The following is a 23,459-nucleotide window of genomic DNA, read 5'->3' on the forward strand; positions in this document are numbered from 1 at the left end:
TTGTTTCTTCGCCGTGTTCGTTGTAACGCATCGCGTCGAACGATACCACTCGCGACCCGATACGCGCAGTTTTCTCACTTTTACCGCACTTAGCTCCAGAGCACCAGAACACACGTCCAGTCAATACAATATGCGCGTATTACGCAGCCTATATAGTGCTGTTTGATTTAACAAAAGAAACACTGAACAATAGTGAACTATCGTTATATAATACACAAATAACATTTACATGTTTGGTTGTAAACAATTTGATATATTGAGCCTAATGAGATACAGGACTTTGAAGAAGGTACACCACTGTCTTCAAGTTTCAACAGGCTGGTGTGTTCGTAATGATGAATTTCACGCGTCCTTTGCAACGTTATGAGTTTTCCAATCTCTTTTGAAGCATTGGACGAAGGTTTCCAACATATTCCAGCATAATAAAGCGTTTGGTTATAGTTGGTTATAATTTGACATCGGTTGTAGTTAGACGAAATTTGAAGAAATCTGCAACAGAAACAATTCGGACATCCAATGGACTCTTTAAACTAGCATGTTTTGCTAGAAGTTTCAGCGTTTCACCTATGCCATCGTAAACACTTTTGCCGTGGCTTGTGGGTGCCAAAATAGTTCCACTCACAAGTGAGTCGAAAATCACTCATGCAGACATAAGTTGACAGTTTTCTTTTTAATATAGTCTTTACATCGGACTTCTGACCTATCTCCAAAGTAGATAACATGTTTAATCTGAGAAGAAAACATCGTTAACATGCTTCAAAAGAATAACTTGGAAAGCATAAAATGTAACTGTGTTGTCCTTTAACATATCACTGCACTACATAATGAACATTTGATAACAGAAGTTACAGAATCTCTTAGGATGTTGCATTTAAAAAGATTAGAATGTTGCACAGTTGAGTAGAATGTTGGTCCAGTGCTACTCTTAAACTTCATCTTCATTAATACATCAGTAGTTTTCAGCAAAATCAACTATAATTAAGCATGATGTGTCATCCAAAGTCTCTACTGCGTATTTGAAGTAGTCGCTCTGGTATTTGGCTATGAAGTGGTGCTGCGCTAATTTGTAATTTTTTTTCCTACAAAAATTTCAATGAAGTCGTCTGTATCTTTAATCATTATCTCCATTTTGGTTGTCAGTTTGAACCCATTGTTTGTACTTATATCTTCTGAGTGAGTCAGTTGTTTTAGTGCACGAAGGAGATACTCGGTTGCTTGAAATGGTTCAATTGTTTTCTTAATCGTCCATGATTTTGGAACTAATGACAGAATCTGACAAGTAACACTTCACATCGTTGCTGCCGGTCTGACGCTAAACTATACATTTTCGGAAAGCACTAGTCCTAAATAGGATAACTACACAGTGCGACAGTCAGACGTTGCCGCGTTCAGGACTTATGGAGCGTCAAACATTAACATGGGGTTTATGAGAGTAACCATAGCAGTCGTATTATTTCATGCTAATTCGTCTTGCATTTGAACTCTGTGCTAACATGTGTGTTGTAGCAGTCGTATTATTTCATGCTAATTCGTCTTGCATTTGTACTCTGTGCTAACATTTGTGTTGTTTTTGTGTTTTTTAGGTATGCGTTGTAAGATGGATCCGAAAGTGGTCGTTTGGGCTCTGGTGGCCGAGATCGGGACAAATGAGCGCAATCCAAATTTGGAAGAGCAAAGGATGGTGGCACACATCAAGTCTCTTTTGACCAGCGGGATGGAAGTCGTTGAAGAGATTCGTACGCTCGGCTTCGGTGACAGTGATGGTGACCAGGGGGACGGAGACATGGATTTTGGAGACGAGGAAGACCAAGAGCAGGAGGATGCAGAGATGCCTTCGTCATCGCAGCAGTCTCATACGTCTTCCGCATCTGGCTCATCAGCGTCAGAATACCTGCCCTCTCCTGTGAAGAAGCCGAAGTTCCAGGATCAGCCTCCAGAAGACTCCAAAATGACACCAGAGCAGTGGCGCGAGTACAAGGCAAAAGCCTATGCCTACTGGACGGTAAATCCAAAAACAGGTAGGCCTTGGAACACAAAGACCGGTCGTGCTACCCACTCGACTCTGCAGAATCAGTTCAGGTATATTCGGAACATTGGCGTGCTACGTCACTTTGGGGCAACACAAGGCAAAGATGACAAGAAGACGCTGATGGCAGAGATCAATGAGGCAGTTCGGGGCATGTTCGCGGAGAAACAGCACACTGCTATCATTCACGATCGAACGTTGCGAATTTGGGCTAGGCAAACAGCTAATGAACTGGACCCTAACAAGAGTCTCAAGTTCAAGGCATCACCGTCGTGGGTGTACAGATTCAAGAAGCGCAACAACATCGTGGACCGTGCAATCACCCACAGGGTCGGCAGGACCTGGCAACTGAAAGAGTTGGACTTGCAGCAGCAGGCTGATGCTTTCGTATTAGCGACTCGCGAGCTCATTGCAAGCGAAAGCATCCCACCAACGCAGGTTGCCAATGCAGATCAGAGTAGCTTCAAGAAGTTGTTGCAGAGTACTCGCACTCTCCGTACCAAAGGAACAACAGTCGTGCGAGCGGTTGTGGGATCCATGAGCGCAACAACCCACAGCTACATGATCATGCCCGTGATCACCATGGCCGGAGAGATTCTGCGGCCGATGTATGTACTGGTGTCGGAACCAAGTGGAAAGTTTCCGGGAAACAAGCCTGCAGATCCACCGAACATCAAATCATTTGCTGGCAAAACGTCCAACATGAACAGGGACGACCTTAAGGACTTCTACGAGCAAGTGTTCTGGCCAAGCATGCCTGATGATCGGAAGAAGATCGTTTTGCTATTGGACTCGTGGACTCTGAACAAGGACGACAATCTATCGAACGCACTGAAGCCTGCCGACGTTGCGTTGCACAAGAGACTGATTCCTGGTGGTTGCACTGGAAAGATTCAGCCTTTAGATGTGCATTTCTTCCGTCAGTACAAGTCCTTTGTACGCTTTGTGACCGACACACTGGCCATGGACAGTGTCATGGATATCTGGCATCGCGATCGATTCCTGGCACTACAGTCGTTTTCACTCTACCAGTTCAGCGCACCCCGATTCAAGAACCTGATCCGGTACGCTTTCCACAAGGCTGGCTATCTGGACGAGGAGCCGGGAATGTGGATCTCTCCGCACGAGTACTGCTTTGACTCCCTCGACGAAGGTGACGTGTGCTTCACGTGCGGCGAACTACCGTTCGTCAAGTGTGCACACTGTGAGCGCACTCTTTGCATCTCTCATGCTCTGTTCGACGATTTGCACATTGATTGTACCCTTTAACTTACGCAAACAAGTGCTCAATCAGACAACGTCGATTCAAACGTCACAAACCTTGTGTTCTTCTTCGTTTCCTGTAACTCTCATAAACCCCATGTTAATGTTTGACGCTCCATAAGTCCTGAACGCGGCAACGTCTGACCGTCGCACTGTGTAGTTATCCTATTTAGGACTAGTGCTTTCCGAAAATGTATAGTTTAGCGTCAGACCGGCAGCAACGATGTGAAGTGTTACTTGTGAGTCCTTTCAGCAATGGTACTTGGAGTTTCAAATTTCTGGCACAAGTCATTTATTCAGTTACCTCAGTCTTGACAATTATAAACATTTTCAACACGGAAAATTGGAAAGTCATTGGAAATTTGGGAGTTTTGTGCAACAAATGCTTAAGTCCTCCCTCGACTTACATTGGGTCATAATTTGTTTTTCTTCAACATACCATAAAACATTCTCCTATTTTTTATATGTTAAAGAGGAACTCCAAAGCTACTTATTTTGAAAATTTGAAGTTGGTGTTAGGTGGGCCTTTTTCAGAAATAATTGCCAAATTTTGACATTATTTTTTCTTCTTTTTTACTTAACCCTACTTGGGAAATTCATTACTACAATGTTTTAAATGCTACAAATTCTAAGATTGTTTTAGTAAAAAACATTTTCAAATAACTTCAATATCTCCAGAGATCTAGCGGTTTCAGTACTTTAAGTCCAAGGCGGACTTACGTGTATTTTGCACCAAACTCCCACATTTCGAATGGCTACTACAGCAGTCCCCTTTGAGGTAGAGCTGTAAAATTTGACAGGTGTACTATGTTTGGGTACCACAACATTTGTACAAAATTTGAAGAAAATCTGAAGCACATGAGCCACCTTGATTTGTTGATTTCATATGGAATGGCCCACGCATGCAAATATGAGCTCAAACTCGTGAAATTATGTACTAAAAATAGTAAATATGCACCTATCGAAAGCTAAAGTTAAATGAGAAATTTTATTACATCTTTAGGGAAAAGAGTCTGTATTACTAGAACTACATATACTTGGTGTATAACTATGATGCATTCATGTTACAACACATAAATATGTAGTTTTCGGTATTTTCTGGCAAAAACTTCTGTGTTTGTCAGGCAAAATATTTCTGTACATCGAAAATATTCCTTTGGTGTCACAGGTCGTTAAGGGACAGTATTTTAAAGAAGTAATGTTACTTGTCGATTAAATTTGGAAACTCGTGCGTTATTGTTCCCAGGAACACTTTATTTACGTCAGGTAAGAATTTTATGCGAGGATTTTTCGTGACTATTGACTGTGCTTTTCGAACAAATGGTTGTCCAAGTGTTCCTGGTGAAGTCTGTTCCGTTATTGACTTCTAACCTCGTTATGGTCTTTGGAATTGAACTGAAATGAGCATTGACAAACGCAAGTTCGCTTTTAATGTTTTCAGCTCCGCAAGCGTCCACTGCTTCTTGAATACATTTGGCTTCTTCAGGGTTCAAACAGCTCAGTATTTGAAATTAAAACACACATATACACACACATTATATATATATATATATATATATATATATATATATATATATAAATGCTCTGTGCTCCGCGGACGCCATTTTTAGAACAACCCATTTTTTTAACCTATAGTCTTATGTTTTAGGTACTTGGAATTGGAATAAAAACTTGAAATTCGGTATGTTTGTACGTTTTCGTTAGCGTTATTTAAGTAAATTAGTAAAAGTAAAAATTTCCAACTGTAGAGTGGTTTTGTGGAGAACTGAAAAATCTTTCCCATGTTATTTATATGGGTCACCATTTACACCCCCAAATTAATGGGCACTTCCTGTAGGGCAGTGATTCTCAAACTTTTCGATAACGTGGACCCCCTGTTCATTCGGAAAGTGTTCTGCGGGCCCCCTTGCAACGCTCTCTGAAATTTCACATGGTATTAAAAAATATACTAATTAAAATTACCACTGACAAGAAAAAGATAAAAAAATAATACAATAAGTAATTTATTCTAAAGATACATGATTGTTTCCTAGTGAACGAAATTTCAATTGAAAATACAGTAACTTTCAAGACTGAAAATCAATTTCATTTTATAAGTAATCCACTTGATAAAAAGTGTTCCCAAATGTGGGTTCACTAATGTGAGAAATTAAATTATTTCCCTTTTTCCATAATTGCATCTGTAATAAGTTTCGTAACCATCAATCTTAGGTCCTATTCCACATTAACACGATTTCGCTTTAAGGTTTTAATACTGTAAAGAGCAGAAAAGGTCTGTTCACATAAATAATTGGTAGGAAAAGGCATTAAATGTTGCAATGTATATTTAGATAACTCTTCATACTCACAGGCAGAAATTTAGTACTCACAGGCAGAAAGTGTTCCCACATTTGGGAACACTTTTTATCAAGTGGATTACTTATAAAATGAAATTGATTTTCAGTCTTGAAAGTAGGAAAACATTAAATTTACAAACGTAGTTACAGCTGGGAGTTCCATTTTATTACAACACATTTCAATTTTTAGGCATCGCGGACCCTCAGGGGTCCATGGACCCCACTTTGAAAACTACTGCTGTAGGGCTACAACGACTAAATGTGGCATGATTGTAGCTTTCCAAAACTAACTTACAGGAAAATTGCCAAAAGTGAATATTTTTAATTTTTAAGGGGTCTAAAGGAACGATGAAGAATTTCCCCATGTTATTTAAATGGGTGTTTTTTTTTTTTTTGGACCTATAGTCTTATTTTTTAGGTACTTGGAATTGGAATAAAAACTTGAAATTCGATATGCTTGTACGTTTTCGTTATCGTTAACTAAGTAACTCGCTAAAAATAAAAATTTCCAATTGTAGGGTAACTCAAAAATTTTTCCCATGTTATTTATATGGGATATCTTCTACACCCCAAAATGTTTAGGCACGTACGGCACGATTAGAATGATGAAATTTCGCATTATTGTGGCCTTCCACGACTAACCTACAGGAAAATTGCCAAAAGTCAATATTTTTAGTTTTTAAGGGGTCTAAAGGGAGAATGAAGAAATTCCCATGTTATTTAAATGGGCGTTTTCTTGGGATACCAAATCTTATCTTTTAGATAGTTGAAATCGAAAAAAAAAACTTGAAATTTGATAGAACTGTGAATTTAAGAAGTGCGAGGCCGTAGGCCGAGTAAGCGTGAGGGTCAGAGGGCGAAGCTGCGCCAAATTCAGGAAATGTAATTAAAGAGCAAATGCACAAAATTCAGTCTTGATGAAAAGGCTGATATACAAGAGATGCGAGAACGTAGGCCGAGTAAACGCTGGGCTCTAGGTGCGGAGGTAAATAAGCATTTCTGGCATAAGCATATAGTAAAACCTGTCTAGCGAAATTCAACAAAAAATATTTCTGTTAAAAGTTTTCTGGTTAACAAAGGTAGATCCATATTTTAAAAATAAATAAATAATGATCTTATATACAATGGATATAGTGGGATAGAATAAAATGCTGAACATACCGTTACAGTGTTTATTTCTGCTACGAATTAATACCCATAAAACCTACAGTGGACAAGAAAGAAAAAACTACAAACGTTTTATATGGTCAAAACAAAAAGTAGATGTTGTGCCCTTTTCCGCACTCACACCCTCTATTTTAGACTCCCTTTTGATCTATTGTGTATATTATGCTTCTTGCACCATGTCTCTAGACTCGCTAGAGAATGAGTTACTGATATTTGAAATAAGTCTTGCACTTCGTGCAAAAACTCTTCCGGTATCTAGGGCCTTACATAGCGGAACGGGCTTGGCGGACTAAAGGTTAAATGTGTAAGTAAGGTAACTTGAAAACGAAGATCTTTATAGACAACGTAATTCATATACCTAACCTTACACAGAATGTCTAAAAATTTTCTAAATGTTGCATTCTGGAACTTGGAAATTTAAGTTAAAAGGCTTATTTTAATATCGTTGTTTGCAACATAGGTTCCACATAATCAAAGGAATTTAACACATTTTTATATCTCTAAATTCATGGGACCGTGAAATTTCCCTTTTAGATAAATTTCCGTTTAATAAGGGGTCTATTGAAAGTAATTTTTACTGTATTAAAAGCCTGTATTCAAAACCATATGTTCTTGTTTAAAAGAAAATAAATTCACTTGAAATTATTTTTTTGTTTCCAATTATGTGTAAATCCTAGAATATTTTCTTCTAGTGTAACGTTGTCCGTTTCAAACAGCAATAATTTACAATGTATAATGTTGATACTTTAAATGGAGTAAACTGATTTGAGCGAGACATGGGACATGGATGGGAAGAAGTTAAAAGTTATCAAAAACATAACAGAAGACTTAGTAGGAAAGGTATGTTTCAAGAGACCGAAATGCATATCAAAGCAAAACAAGCTTGGATTTAAATACTCTAACAAACTCACTTTAAATGAGAACTCGGGAAGTTATCTTCTTATCTCAGAAATTAGCTGCTGCGACAAGTTTTAGATTTTGTAAAGCAAATATTTTCATTGATTAAATAGCTTATTTTCAAAAGAGTTGTTCATTTCTTCCCGACATCACTTTTTAACGGTTTCTTTGGGATCAATTCTGTTGAAGTATGCAAACAAAAAGACACATCTATATTGTTTCATAGTTGTATAAGCTCCTTACCAGATTGCTATGAAAATATAAGAAGACCAGAAAACAGGGCGCTGCTGAAGTATGAGTTTTTGTTGTCGAACAAAATGGAACTGTCCTCTTCTGAATATAAGCATGCTTAGTTTGAAAATATTACTTACTTGTTTAGCACACACTTGGCAAAATATATTTTCTCCTTGAATTGTTAACATCTCATCTCCTTCAATCCATTGTTTCAGAAAATATTTTTTTCTTTTTTGTTTTCGACATTCTTATACTGCCACAAGACCACGCAATTTCAAATTCAACACACACAACAGTTGCATCTTTAACTTCCGAGATTGGTGATGTGAAATTTTGTTGTAGGTGATTTGACACTGTTATTTATAGGTCTATCCTTCGAAACAGTGACAGTCTTGCATCATTGCTCCGAGAATGAATCACTCACCCCCTTTCTTATTCTCCTTTTACATGTCCTTGGAAAATTTTCTAAAATTTAAACTGATAATAATGAACCATTTCAAGGTGTTTAGTCTATTTATATTAGAAACTTGAAATTCCATTTAGAGGAAAGTTGGGGGACATTAAAAATTATCAATTTGTTCATTCCTTTAAATATGCATTTATATGTAGTAACGATATAAACATGCACTAACCTCCAAAATAATAACATATATGAACTATAAAACTCTGTTAGTTCGCCCCAAAACAGCTAAAACGAATTTCTATTTAATGAGCATATCAATATCACATCTGAAAAAAAAATATGCAAATAAAGTCTACAGATAACATTGTAGCTTGCCTTAAGTATCAGACAAGAAATTGAGAAAATGAGAATCTGAATCTTTTAGAGATGATATTGAACTGATGCTGCTTATTACCTATATAGACATACTTCTCTAGTCAAGCTAATAACTCTATCACAGATTCTAATGCAACCTGCATCCTTATATGCAAATCGTGGTCATATTTTGCAAGGCAATGTGTAGGGACACACATTTGATCGTGAAAATACAAGTGGACGTTATATTTATAACCCTTGAAGCAAGAAGAACTAAGGGCATATACTAATTTTGTGCCCTTTCAAACAACTCTTTAAAATATAGCATGAAATTAATTCTAAAGAACCGAAAGTTCATTGGTTAGGAACAGTTAAAAATCTTGCATTTTGTTTTAAATAATAGCATCGGTTGAAACATCGGATTAATTAATAGCATCGATTATAATTGTTAAAATTATTATAACAATTACCATTATTCTATGAAGAATATTGAATATACCAGAGAAATATTTGGATATTATTTTTATTTGTAAATAATTCTGTCCATTCACTTGTATACATGTTTTATTGACACAAAGTTGATATCGGGCATTGACTAACACAAATTTAATAAAAATATTTAATACTTTTCTAAAAAAAAAAAAAAAACATTTATTTAATGAGATTAAACACAGTTACCTCCAACAGACATTAATTTCTAATCATAGTCTATTGCAAGCATAAATAAGGAGCATCTTACTAAATCACAGTGTATGGTTTCCTCATACACACCACAATATTTTAATAACATGATATATAAAAACAAACTAAATATAAATTATGCATTAATTCTTCTGTGCAATTATTATTTGGTCATTTTGAATACACTGTTAGAAGTTTACTGAATAAACCTTGTTCATAGTTCACGCATGACATTTAATATTATTTTTATTAAGGAAAATTTCAGTTCATGTCTAAGAATGAAATTGTCTCCCTTAAATAAATTTTCGGGTGACAAATAAAATTTAAACAATAACAGGATTTATATCAATATATTCAATATGCTCAAGTTGTTTCTTCTTGATTTTTATGTTAATAGCTTTAGTTGATATTGTACAGCCATGTTAAGAAAGATAAGAATCTCTAGTCATATCCGTAGGATGTGTTGTAGTTAATAGAGAATTTCTTGATGCGGTATCTGTCAAAAGTGCGTATTCATCAATATACTTTATTTTCCCAAAACGTTTGAATGGAGGCAGCTCTTGGGTACATAATTTTACAACTCAAAGAGAAAGTAGTGTTCGTAAACTTAGAACAACTTAAATTAGCTCACATCTTCTGAAAGATTTAAGAAGCAAAATTATGTAGGTCAACATCCGTTTTTCTTGTTCACTATCAACGGTATAAACCTCTGTACCAAACACTCTACACTCATCCTTTGGTTTTTACAAACCTCGATCGAATATCAAAAATGACGGACAAAGTTTGGCGCAACCGATTCAGTTTAAAAGTTTAGCTCCGTACGAAAAAAAAAAAAAAACACTTCTTTACCATTCATGGAAAGTCTGATTTTTAGCTAAAAATGTAGAATTTAGTGTATTGTAGTGTATATTTACATTTACAGTCTACAGATATTTTACACTATCAGATTAAATGATGTGCTTGATAAAATGTATTGTATTGCATTATTTTTCTTTCCTTCGTAAGACCATTGTGGATATCATTTATTGTAGATTCAGTGGCAGAACTTATGCACATTCGACAACATAGGACAACTATTATCTCCCTTTTTGTCCGAGTGTATTTATACTCCAAAGTACAAATCTGTTTAAACAATTGTGAGCATTCAAGTCTTTTTAACATGACTCTTCATTAGATGAAAATTGTATTTTTAGTACATTGGCCAAAATTTTACGAGTACGGAATATTTTTAATACTAAAAAGTTTTCACCTTACGAATCACAGACATAGTGAACCGTCTTTTACTTAAAAGTGAAGATACATATCACAATCTTTTAATTAGAAAAAGTTAAATTTATATATATGAAACATACATAATCTTATTTGTACCAAAATAATTTCAGTAAATAAATTGAAAATCTCGATTTCAGTATTTATCGAGTTGATTTGATTAGTATACAAAATTTTATTAAAAAAATCAAAAGTACTGTCTTGCCTACGTATTGATTTTTGCTATCATTATCTACAGCTACATTCTATTACTAATACCAATATTTTTCCTAGTTATTGTTCTAATAACTCGATATTAGTGTTAGAATCTACAGCTACCTGCCTTTGTAACTCACAGTTCGCCTTTCGATGAAAATAAAGGCGCAGGTAGAATTAGTTTTATTGATTTCGAATACACATATACTATGTAAGTATATAAGTACATGATTTGTTTGTGTCTATATTAAATTCTTAGCAAAATTACACCTTACATCAAACAATAAAAAGTTGAAAAAAACGTGGGATTAGAAGTCATTTTTGAACTAAAAACTCTCAAGAAATGTGAACTCGAAATACATATTTAAGGTAACCTAACTGGACAAGAATGAAACGATATGAAATTTTTAATCTAATGTCAAATGACTTGTGCTGTAATATATGCTAAAAGAAGTGGTTAGAAGAGGTGTACAAATGGATGATTATGAAAGAGTTAGTGAAGAAACGCATTCACGAGAAACGAGATAATCCCAGAAAATCTACTGATCTAGCAATTCTTCCATCACAAGCTTAACATCGCTTGTAAACAAATCAGCACCAAAAGTAAGCATTTAACCTGAACAACAATGAGTTTTCAAAAGTGGTTTGAGAAAATGAAATACATAAAAGTTTGTAGTTTATACATATAATATTTTATCTGTGTAACTATGTTTCAGATTAGCATGCTGTGCCATTTAATGAAAAGAGTCTACTCTTGATATTCTTGAAGTAGCCAAAAAATATTTCTGTACACGTGTACGTATTTGAAGTAATATTGATATACTTACTAAAGGATCTTTCTAGAGTAAAACTTCACAATATTTTCGTAAAACTAAAAAAATAGAGGCACGTTAAAAATCGTCTTTCGTTTTAGTTTAAATGAGACTAAAGAACAGCTGTTATACTCCCAGCTTGATTCAAATTATGAAACGATGAACGGGTTTGGATGTTTGATACAACTAAACGTTGAAAGTAACATAAAAATGTCCTTTCATCTTAACTACTGTACTTATTTTCTTTCACCTTGTCTGCTTTAAAGATTTGAGACATTATGTTTTGAATGAAATTATTGTATTGAACACAATTACGTATTTCATAAATTCATTCTTTTTAAAAAGTTATACTAAGAAGTACTTATTACGTAAAATATATTAAATTATCTCTTTAGTTCTGTTGATCACCATCTAACATAATGCATTAATTTATTCGCATGAATGAACTTATTCAGATTGGGAAAATATTTGGGGGAAGAGCTTGCTCATTTGCTGTTAGCCATTGGCCCTTTCTGTAATCGATAGTTACATCTGGTAGAATGTAAATATCTCAACTGTACCTAATGTACTGTTTTCTTTCAGGATAACTTAATGTACGAAAAGTTATCAGAATTTGTAGTTCTGAAGAACACTAATTATGAGCTGTGTTCTAGACAAAACTTGGATACACTTCAGTGAATATAATTTATCTAAATAAAAATGAAGTTCTGTATGACTAGCACATTTCAGATCATTTCGTAACTCACTCTTTGTGACAAGTGAATTACGCAGGAACACAAGAACACGCTCTTTATTTACATATCAGCCTTAAAATTATTTTCATTGTACTTGCTTACGACTGTGAAATTGCTTTGCTACAAGTGCTACAAGGGATACTAGCGTGATCGTAGCCATTGACATGAACAATGTAGCCAACGTTACAGGATATTCAAATACTGTCCTAATCTCTGGATAATCTTGCCAATTAACCCAAGTATCATTCCAGTAAGCAGGATTGGACATTACGTCATCAGGTTTATTGGCAATTGGTACAGCAGAAGCTCTGTAGAGTGCTAAACTCAGCTCAAGACTGTGTACAATAACAGGTCTTGAATCCGCTAGATTGTGATATTCACAAGGATCATCACGAATATTAAACAAACATGGTGCTTCTTTCGGTCTGCAAACTGGGCTATTTCTTGGTTTAAAGCCACAGAAGATTTCTGATTCATTCCGCAGTCTTAGAATAGTGTGTTCATTAACTATGTCGCTGACTTCTTTTATGGCTTCTGATGTCTTGCTTTCTAGAACATCTTCCGAGTTGTATTCCACTTCAGAAACATCTCTTCCTGGCTCTCCATACCAACCGTCTGCCTTTCCAGCAAACACCGTTCCTGAAATAAGCAAGGCAATCATGAATTTGTTTTTATGAACTTTCAATGAAACAACTCGCGCGTAATTTATAGACCTAATTAACTAATCAGATAACTTAAAAAGGATTCAGATTTATTTGGTCTAGGAATTAATTCGTGCGGTTGGTACGCACACATTGAAGCTGTAGTACAAACACAAAATACATAAATACCTTAAGAAAAATATTGTCCATCGCTAGCCACCACTTTCGCCCATCTGTCAGGCAATGTACGGATTCCGTGGCGAAAGAAGTCCTCATCCTTGGAAGCGATCCAGTCAGAGACCCATGTTTCGATATCTTCTGAAAAAGTAAACCGCTGTCCAATCAAATCGTTGTTCATGCAATCGAACAAGTAGTAGTCCGAAGGAGCAACGTTTGGTGAATACGGCGGGTGGGGTAAAATTTCCCATCCGACATTTTCTAAATAGGTTTTGACCGGTTTTGCGACATGTGGGCGAGCGTTATCATGTTGAACAATAAGTTTATCATGTCTGTTCTCCCATTCTGGTCATGTTCTGGCCAGAGCTTGCTTCAAACGCATTAATTGTCGTCGATAACGTTCTCCATTCATAGTTTCACCCGGTTGCAGCAGCTCATAGTACACCACACCTTTCATATCCCACCATATGCACAGCATAACCTTTGCACAGTGAATATCTCGTTTTGGTTGTGATGGACCTGGTTCACCTGGTTTCACCCAGGCCTTTTTTCGTTTAGGGTTCTCGTAATGGATCCACTTCTCATCACCCGTAATAATTCGATGCAGAAACCCCTTTCTGCTCTGTCGTTGAAGCAGCAATTTGCAAATGGTTTTTCGTCTTTCAACGTCTCTGTCTTTCAATTCATGTGGAACCCAATGTGACATCTTTTGAATCATTCCCATGGCTTTCAAGCGTTTGGAGACTGTTGTTTGATCAACGCCTAATGCTGCTGCAAGTTGTTCCTGCGTTTGACACGAATCCTGCTCGAGCAATGCTGTCAATTCTTCGTCTTGAAATTTTTTTTGGCTGTCCAGCTCGCTCTTGGTCTGCCAAGCCGAAATCACCACTTCTAAACCGTGCAAACCACTTCTGACACGTTCGCTCAGCTAGAGCATGGTCACCATACACTTCCACCAAAATACGATGACTTTCAGTCGCACTTTTCTGCATGTTAAAGTAATGCAGCAGGACACCCCGCAAAAACACTTTATCAGGCACAAATTGCGCCATGTTCACTTAACTACAAACTGGTGTTGTTGACGCTTTAATCCACTGCCCTATACTACGAACGATACGCGATGACAGGGGTTTGCAACACATGTGTGGATACACGGAACTGTGGGACGCTCCGTTCGTTGCGCCATCTCTTGTCCACCAGCACGAATTAATTCCTAGACCAAATACTACTATACAAACCAACAACTCTCTAATCAATTCAGTCAGAATACGGTATTTTATCATTTTCTGAAGCTAAAGCTACTCAATTCTACTTTCATAAATGCTCTAGAACTTCAAATCTTGCATAATTTTCCATTCTATTGGTAATGATACCACCTTGCATAAAAATACATAATATCGAAAACATGCAGGAAAAATTTCAATTTCTGTTAGATTAGGTTCATCATATTCAAATATAAATATCTAGAAATCCAATAGAATGGAAATCTAAGTATTTGTTCAGAAAGTCAGCCTATCTGGTTGTTACAACTTCCAAATGGTTTGTTTATTGAAGTTTAGCGTCGTATCTTTTCAGCACCAAGGCTATGTAAGATGTGGACCTACAGTTTAAGGTGGAACCCAAACAGTTTAAGATATATTCATACCCCAAGGCGCTCTCACCGGGAAACAAGACTTAAGGTATTGAGAGAAAAAATATATGTGTAACAATTATTTTGAAGTGTATTTTTACTTGAATTATGGTATTTTTTAAAATATGATTGTGAAAAAAAATATTAGCTAGATGCTAATGAAATGTCTGCTTTGACGCGTGGTGGAAAATTCACCTCAAACACACTACACACTAACGTTACGCATCTGAAGTCAAAACTCTGTACATATACAGAAAATAGACTAGGATATCATCACAATCAGAAGGCAGTGCGTTATTGGACAGGGTCGTATGAAATTGCACAATGGAGGACGTGCAATTGCGAGAGTGAATTTTCTTTACAAATTGAAACTTGGTTATTTTCCTCAGCAAGACGCAAAAAAATAAAAAGAAATCATCCACAGTATATTTGATCCAGGAATGGTGAATGAATGCATCTTTCGTATTTGGTTTGTCCAATTCTTTCCTTGGGCACCAACCAACATCATTGTCAGATGAGTTTCTCAAGAACACCACAAAAGCGGACCATCTCAAAAATGTTAGTTCCATTGCAGACGAGTTAGGCGTACACCATAGCACTGTCGTTTGGAACCTCTGTGCACTCACTAAGATGAAAAAGTAGAAATCATGGGTGCACATGAGTTGACACCCATGAGGTAAACATGAATCGCCATCTGGAGATGTAACTACTCTGATTTTAAGGAATAAACCGGAAATGTTTCCTGCATCTGATAAAAAAATAGATATGTTACGACAATCGTAAATAGTGAAGACAGTGGCTGCATCCTGATCAAAGTCCAGAACGGTTTTTTATACTCGTAGAAGATATTGGTGGCATAATGATCGATAGTGGCGTTGATCTATTACGAGGTGAAACTATCACAATGGATCGTTACAGTGCAACTTTCTGAAATTCCTGGCAACTTTGCCCGCAAGCATCGAGAAACATACAAAAGACATGGTGACCTCATACTGTACGACAATACACGCAAAAACATCGCTCGGGGGAGTTGCAGATCTTCCATGAGTTGCAATATTGAATACTCCCTCATTCACCGCATTCTCTTGACATCTTTCCCTCCGATCACAATTTCTTTCGGTACCTCGTACACTTGTTGAGAGAGAAGACCCCTGATGATCAGGCGGTGCAACGTGCGGTTAAGGACTTCTTCACATCACAAACTCCAGTCCAGACTTCTTTCGTCACGAAATTTAATTATTGGCTGAGGGATGATAAAAGTGTCTGATTGTAGTCGAAGACAATTTTCATCAACAGTTTTCATTTGTATGACCTTTGGAAATAACGCCTCTAGAGTGAACATTTCATTCGCACCATCCATCTGTACAATGAATTTTCTATATTAACTATTTAAAATGGAAACATATAAACACCACCGAAAATCGTCTTAATTAAAATGCATACTTCTATATACTTACTTCTAGAAGAGATCTATTCTTAAAAGTCATGTGATGATTGAATAATTGTTATATTAGAGAAATTTAAAAACAAAATAAACTAATTTTCGATATGCTGATAAGCAAATATTCAACATAATCTGCTTATCAGCGTACTGAAAATTAGTTTCCTTTTTTCTTATTTTTAAAGAGATCTTCAATTTAACAATTATTCATCCATTACATGACTTTTCAGAATAGATTTCTTCTAGAAATAATTATAGATAAAAACGTGTATTTTGATTAGGATAATTTTATATATATATCGATATATATATCGAGAGAGAGAGAGAGAGAGAGAGAGAGAGAGAGAGAGAGGATATAATAACAACTTGCTTTTATACATACATACATATATATATATATATATATCAATTTAATAAGTTAATACAGGAATATTCATCTGCTCAATCTGCACATTTGTGTCACAATTATATGCTAAAGAATTTAATAGATTAATACATGGTTAGGATAGATTCTATGACCATCTTCTTCATACATTTAAGAAAACATTCTTTTAGGCAAAATAGAAATATCAATCAAGTACAGTGTCTAAATAATGTATTTTGTTTTCAATCCGTTTTAAGAAATATTAATGATATATATAAACGAAGAAAAAAATGTTACCTGTTATGTACTTCCAGTCACCTCTACGAATAGCTGCGTATTCATCAATATCATCGATGTTGTGGAGCAGTTCGGTCCTAGGAGATGGTTTATCTTCTGAAAGTGTTTCCCATAAATCTAAACCATCAATGCTACCAAGATTTCTTACATTCAATCCTAAAGAAAAAATTATGTTTTGTTGCATCAAACATTATGAAAAATGGTACACACTGTCTATATCAAATTATCTAATCTGTATAAGCTACTGTGTTTTAGAAACATAATGATTTCTTAAAATATTATCCGAATTATGTAATAAATAATTCATTATTTAAATTATTCTAGATTTTATTTAATCCGTGCTGACAGAAAGTCTTGATATTAACAGACACCACGTTAAATACAATATTAATTGAGTTGATGTCGTAAAACAGGAACATAATGTTTTGTTATTAATCACGGTTAAATTCTGACGGAAAAGTGGTTTATTGGGGTAAAGTTCTTATATTCCACGGTTTCTTCCCCTTCTTTATACAATAGTTATTGCAAGATCTTATGTTATTTGTGTTATCAACAAATTGAACTTAAGAGTTCAGTGGTCACATCTAACTCATGTGGCTACTTTTGAATAATAACGCACAGTCCTTATACTGGAAACAAAGCGTGTCAACATTAACGCTTATTTTTGGAAACAGCGATGAATACATTTTTAATTGAACATATATACTTTAAAAATTGTTAAAACATCAGCAGAAATGTTGCGATTCTCTTTATGCGTACAGTTTACAATTGAAATGATTCTTCTATTAAAATATATGTGTTAAATGTTTTATTTTTGTCTAACTTACTTTTTGTTTTACTTTTGTGTAACTTTATCTAAGTAAGGGTAATAGAAACAATATCAATGGTTAACAGAACAAATATTAGCTATATATAGATATTTGTCATATTAACTGAACTAATAATGCAGGATACTGAATATAACTGCTATTTTCACCATTTCATTGGTTATCATCATCACCGTATCTCTTAGCCTCGTAGCAACTATTTAATTAGAATTAACTACACAAGTATAGGCGCCAATTTCTAATAGTTTTTAATAAATACTACAATAAAAACTGATGAGCGACGTTGTAGCTTTTTAATATATACTATTTAATATTTATAATATTTTAAGAAAACATGCCACAAATTTCAACCTGCAGAAAGTTTAGTTTACATCTCAAGGTTCAGCCTGGAAAGATATATAGTATATGCAGCCTACGATTTCATAAATTTTATTTGAAGATAATGTTTGCTCCAACCGTTTTGTTATTCTTCAAAGAAAGATGCATTGATAATAATCCTGATAATAATTATAATATTTGTCAAATAACTGTATTACCCTTCGTACCCAACTATATCTAGCCACTTCTTAATTAAAAATAAAACAAATGAAGGTATTTCAAAATAATTTGAACGTTTTAAATATTTACAAATTGTCAAAATAAGATAATATTTTACACATACATAATGTAACTGTCTACATTTATTCACCAACGATTACTACAACGATTACTGAGCTTAGAAATACTCAATTTAAGCGCATTTCAGTACATTGAAAATGTCAATACGATCAACTAACTTCTGGCAGAAATGTTTCAATATGGCCTCATTAATGGTTTGTATCTTGCAGAAATGGTGGTTTATAGAGGTCGTGTTTCATATATATCCTCACAAAATAAATCATAGACTTCTGGGAACTACAATACTTTGAAAATACCCTATAATTTCTTTCACTATTTGACTAAGAAGTGAAACGTTCACCAAACGATTTGCCCTTACAAAGCCAGTCTGCTGAAATTTATTATACCAACTTTGAATACATCTTCACTGGTGTTTTTTTATTTAGTAGCATAGAAACTTGCTCAACAGACACAAAACCGACCTCAGTGGTAGAGCGTTCATCTCTAGGCCGTGGGGTCCCTGGTTCGATCCCAGCTAGCGTTAAGTGAACTTTGTGGTGAACAAATACCGTGTGTGTGGATTTTCTTGGGGTACTCTCGTTTCCTCCTACATTATTCATTCCGCCGTTCCATTCATTTGTCATCATCACCGACTCTTTTAGCCTAGTCGGCATAGTCGTGGGACGTAAAAATGAAAGATTTCGTTTCAAAACCGACCTACTCAAATGAAATAAGGAGGCGCAAAATACTTTCTCATGACTGATAGCTATTTAGCAATATTTTATGAAATAATTTGGACAAGTTCCAAATAAACTTGAAGAAACGTTCGAATGTACTATTACACGCTATATTTCGTCTGTAGTAAGGTGATAATCTTCACGAAACGTGTTTTTTAACGTTCAAATTGATTCGAAATAGCATGAAATGAAATGTATAGGCTATAATAGAATTAAAGTGAAATCACTAACCTGCAGCCGAGTATAAAGTAGGCATCCAGTCCATGATATGCATTAACTGATTGGAGACCCTTTGCATTTTCTTTAGCCTTGGACTCCAAACTGCTGCAACTCCTCTTACTCCACCTTCCCATGGAGACTCCTTCAACTAATAATCAAAAAGTACCAAACAATCATTAGGTGCACAAAAAGATAATGGATACACAAAAAAAGTGCATTATAAAGCATATTAAAGATTCTGACATCATCACATTAGTGATTAGGAATGGACACGTAAGAAACAAGAATATAATTATGTGGAAATCAGATGAAAATTTGTGCAATTTGTTGTTGATTATTTTGAACTGTTTTAAAACGTGGTCTGCTGGAAAATAAGTTTAGGGTGTTATTAATGAATAATTTCTCCCTGACTATTCGCAATTCTTCTGTAATAAATATTACATAAGCTGACACAAAAAATGTAGATAAAAGATTACTTTTTTTTTTGAAGTCAATTATCTTACTCTTCAACTCCGACCAAGCTACACTCTACAAGGGTTGCTAAAAAGTTTTCGGGTCGGTATATGAATAGTATTAAGCCTTGAAACGTGGGTTTAACAAGAATGATTGATACACGCTCTCTTTCTGCTCACTAAATCTATAATTTTATTTATTTCTCTCTTGTCTGTGAACATACGTGATCAAATTTGTGTCTCTTGAGAAGTTCCTTTGTATGAATCTCTGACATATGATTGATTGTATTATCGACTTTGGCATAAGGAACTCGAATTCGATTCCTAGTAGAAATGAATACCACGTTACCGTAATCTGCAAGTCGACATTTTAATGAAATTGGTTCTGTAAGATGACAAACTCCGAACGTCTAGATTAATTTTTTTGTGATTAAGAAATGGTGTCCCATCGGGAATCGAATACGTGAATATTTGAGCTTGAGCACTGAATATAATTAACCTAATGTAAAATTTTGCAAACTATATTGTAAAGCTAATATGATATCTGATACGCCTAGATATGTCTCAGCTACAGGGTCAGACGGGGTCTTAGAATCAAGAACCAGATCCGACTGATTCAAATAAAAACTCGTGACTTAACTGGCGTAATGACCTATGCCATAACTACTTCTAGAACCATTCACTATTATTAATCATACATTTCATAATTCCATTTCATTTCTCAGTCTCTACGATTAAGTTCAATTAGATTGATATTCTACTTACTCCTTTCAATGGCCAATTAGAACCTTTGTTTGCATGTATGCCATGTGTCACAGCGCCATTGTCTGACATAAAGACCACAATGGAATTTTCTAGCATGCCTTTGGTTTTCAACGCTTGCATTACTTCTCCTACAGAATCATCCAGTTTGGAAACCATAGCTGCAAACAAAACAATTACGAAAAATAACAATCTATATTCATGAGAGTCCTAAATCATTACGATTAGTTCTTTCATGTGAATTACGAGTTTCTAAAACTCCAAGATGAATCTATTTTTTATGCAATAGATTACAATTGTATAAAAATCTAATTTTTATACAATAATAAATTGAACCTTTTCCTCTAAACATAGACACTATACCTGCATATATTCTCCTCTCAGGATCTTTAATATGTCGAAATTTCTCAATGGTTTCTTGTGGTGCCTGGAAGGGCTCATCGTCATTTCCAGCATGAGGAGCTAGATGAGCAAAGTACATAAACAAAGGCTTTGTCGTATCATGCATTTGGATTAGGCGAACTGCTTCCTCAGTGAACAGATCTGTTGAGTATTTACCAGCTGCATCCCAGTCAACTGACATGTTTCTTCTCATATCATATCCTCGGTATGGTTTAAACTGCAACGATGATTAAAAAAAAATAAGTAAACAAAAAAATATGCACTAGATGAGAAAAAACACTAAAAATATTTTTATTATTAATTATATTTCTCTATGTTGAAATACTATTACAACTCTTTGATCCAATATTGTCTACGTGCTGGATAAATATCTTGTTCATAGAAATTCTCGGTTACTTTTGTTTCTAATCATTTTTTTTATTGACTATTTCCTATTTAACGTATTTTTAACTTAAAGGGTTTCTTCTGTAACAAATATTACATAAGCTGACAAAAGATAGATAAAAAAATATGTGCTAAAAATTACTTTTCCTCTTTCTAGGAGGATCCAATTATGTTACTCTTAAAATATTATGATTCAAGTCCACCCTTCAACTCTAACCAAGCTACACCCGCAAAATACAAGTATGTACTGAAATCATTCCATACTAAACATAAAACTAATTTAATATCTATGCCATAATTGGATTTGCGTGTAATGATGTACTTGGCTATATTTCTGTTATTAGATATTCTTTGACGAAGTAGAATAACTTTATTTAAATCGTAAGTGTATTATGTATTTCACTTAAATACTTTAAAAATGATCGAATTTATTTAGTTTATCCAAATCATAGTGCCAACAGAGTGAAAGAAAAAAAATGAAATCTTTGAGTTTTACGTCCCGCGGTTCTGCCGGTTAGGCTAAAGGAGACGGTGATGATGAGTAATGAAGGAAATGGTGGAATGAAGAAAGTGGGAGGAAACGGGAGAACCCCGAGAAAACCCACGCACACGGTGTTTGTCCACCACAAAGTTCACTTGGCGGGGGCTGGGATCGAACCCGGGACCCCAAGCACCAGAGGTGAACGCTCTACCACTGAGCAGAGTGAAAGAAGATAGTTCTACTATTTTTTTTAATGTATCCTTGAATGTTTCAACATATTATTTGATGTAAGGTTTGTTTTGTAAATACAATTCAGAGGCTTTTTTTAACCATTCCACTATTTTTTATTTTTATTTATTTATTGTTTAGCGTCCCCTTTTCAGCACCAAGGTTATACGAGACGTTCCCGTTACCAAGTACACTCAAGGCGCTGGCATTAGTCACTGGACCAGTGGGGAGGGCTTTAAGACCTACGTTGAGAATTGTGAAATTCATGTACTGTATAACTAATTTTATGTGAAGTATGATACAATACAGTTGAACTAAATCTCGTACCCTGAATGTCACATCTATGTAAGATAGAAATTTTAAAATGGGTTTTTGGAACTTACGTGCATTTTCACAAATAAAAGTTGTGTACCCTTTGAAGAAACGAGTTAGGAATGAACTTTGTTTTACCAATTTTGTTACGCAATTACCTTTAAAAAATAAAATGAATCTTATTTTGTAAAAGCGATTTACATAGTCTTCAGTAAATTATTCGATTACTTTTATACAGCCTTTAAGTCACTTCCACTCAAGCTAACACCAACTAATTTATATAAAAAGGGAGAACTACATTTACATTATGGATATTTCTATAGGTGTTGGAGCCTGGTGTGTAATAGCTATATTTCTATGAAACAAAGTATTGGACTGTGTGTTAATAACGCTTTTACTTCTCCCAAATCTTGAGAAACCAGTCTTGCAGATTGATTTCAATTGCACGTATCTAGTTCATTGTGCTGATGATATTAATACCTAGCATACAGAGTTGATAATGGTAAGCTTCTGATTCGTTAGTATAATAACATGAATATACTCTACAAGTTCAAAGATTTAGGCAGAAAACTTTTACAAATTCTTAACTTTCTTTTTCTATGAGGAATGTTTCCAAATTAGTGAGAATTTCGTTTTAAAATTTTTACTACATTATAGTTTTTCAACATAACTCCCATTTATACCCATGTACTTCTCTGAGCGGGAAACTATTAAAAGAAGTTCCATAGTCTCTTTTACGCATATTTTATGTAATTTATATTCAGAAATTGCATGCCACATAGATGCTTCTTTAGTTCTAGGAATATACTACCATATGTATAGCTACTGGGAGTAAGTCAGACGAATAAGGCGATTGTAGTAACAATTCTCAAGGCAGGTGTTTTCAAAACTTCCGTTCACCTTGAGTATTTTGCAGTAAAGATTGGTTATGGATTTCAATGGGTCGGTGTTTGGTAAGTGCTTGTCGGTGGACGAAAAGATAATATTCTGTGGTATCATGGAACCCTTTTGGTAGGTAATCCACCAAGATTGTCCAATGTCACAACCATTACCTTATGTTACTTGTTGCGGTGCTTTCAAACTTGCTTTGAAGAAACATAGCGCCATCCTGTCTCTTCAAACATTTTTTTTAGCTTT

General features: G+C 35.0%; 1 protein-coding gene across 1 annotated transcript in view; it reads right to left on the bottom strand.

Annotated features, from left to right (window-relative positions):
- Positions 1-9,318: 9,318 nt before the first annotated feature.
- Positions 9,319-23,459, bottom strand: part of LOC145680838 (arylsulfatase B-like) — a gene marked incomplete in the record, with an annotated part of 226,445 nt that continues 212,304 nt past the window's right edge. Inside the window, 5 exon segments of the mRNA XM_081751944.1 lie at positions 9,319-13,010; positions 16,922-17,077; positions 19,314-19,449; positions 20,519-20,676; positions 20,879-21,134. Coding sequence (XP_081608070.1) covers positions 12,457-13,010; positions 16,922-17,077; positions 19,314-19,449; positions 20,519-20,676; positions 20,879-21,134 — 1,260 coding nt within the window.

Source organism: Thermobia domestica, chromosome 3 (assembly GCF_964235325.1).
Source record: "Thermobia domestica chromosome 3, izTheDome1.hap1.1, whole genome shotgun sequence".
NCBI classification, from domain to species: domain Eukaryota; kingdom Metazoa; phylum Arthropoda; class Insecta; order Zygentoma; family Lepismatidae; genus Thermobia; species Thermobia domestica.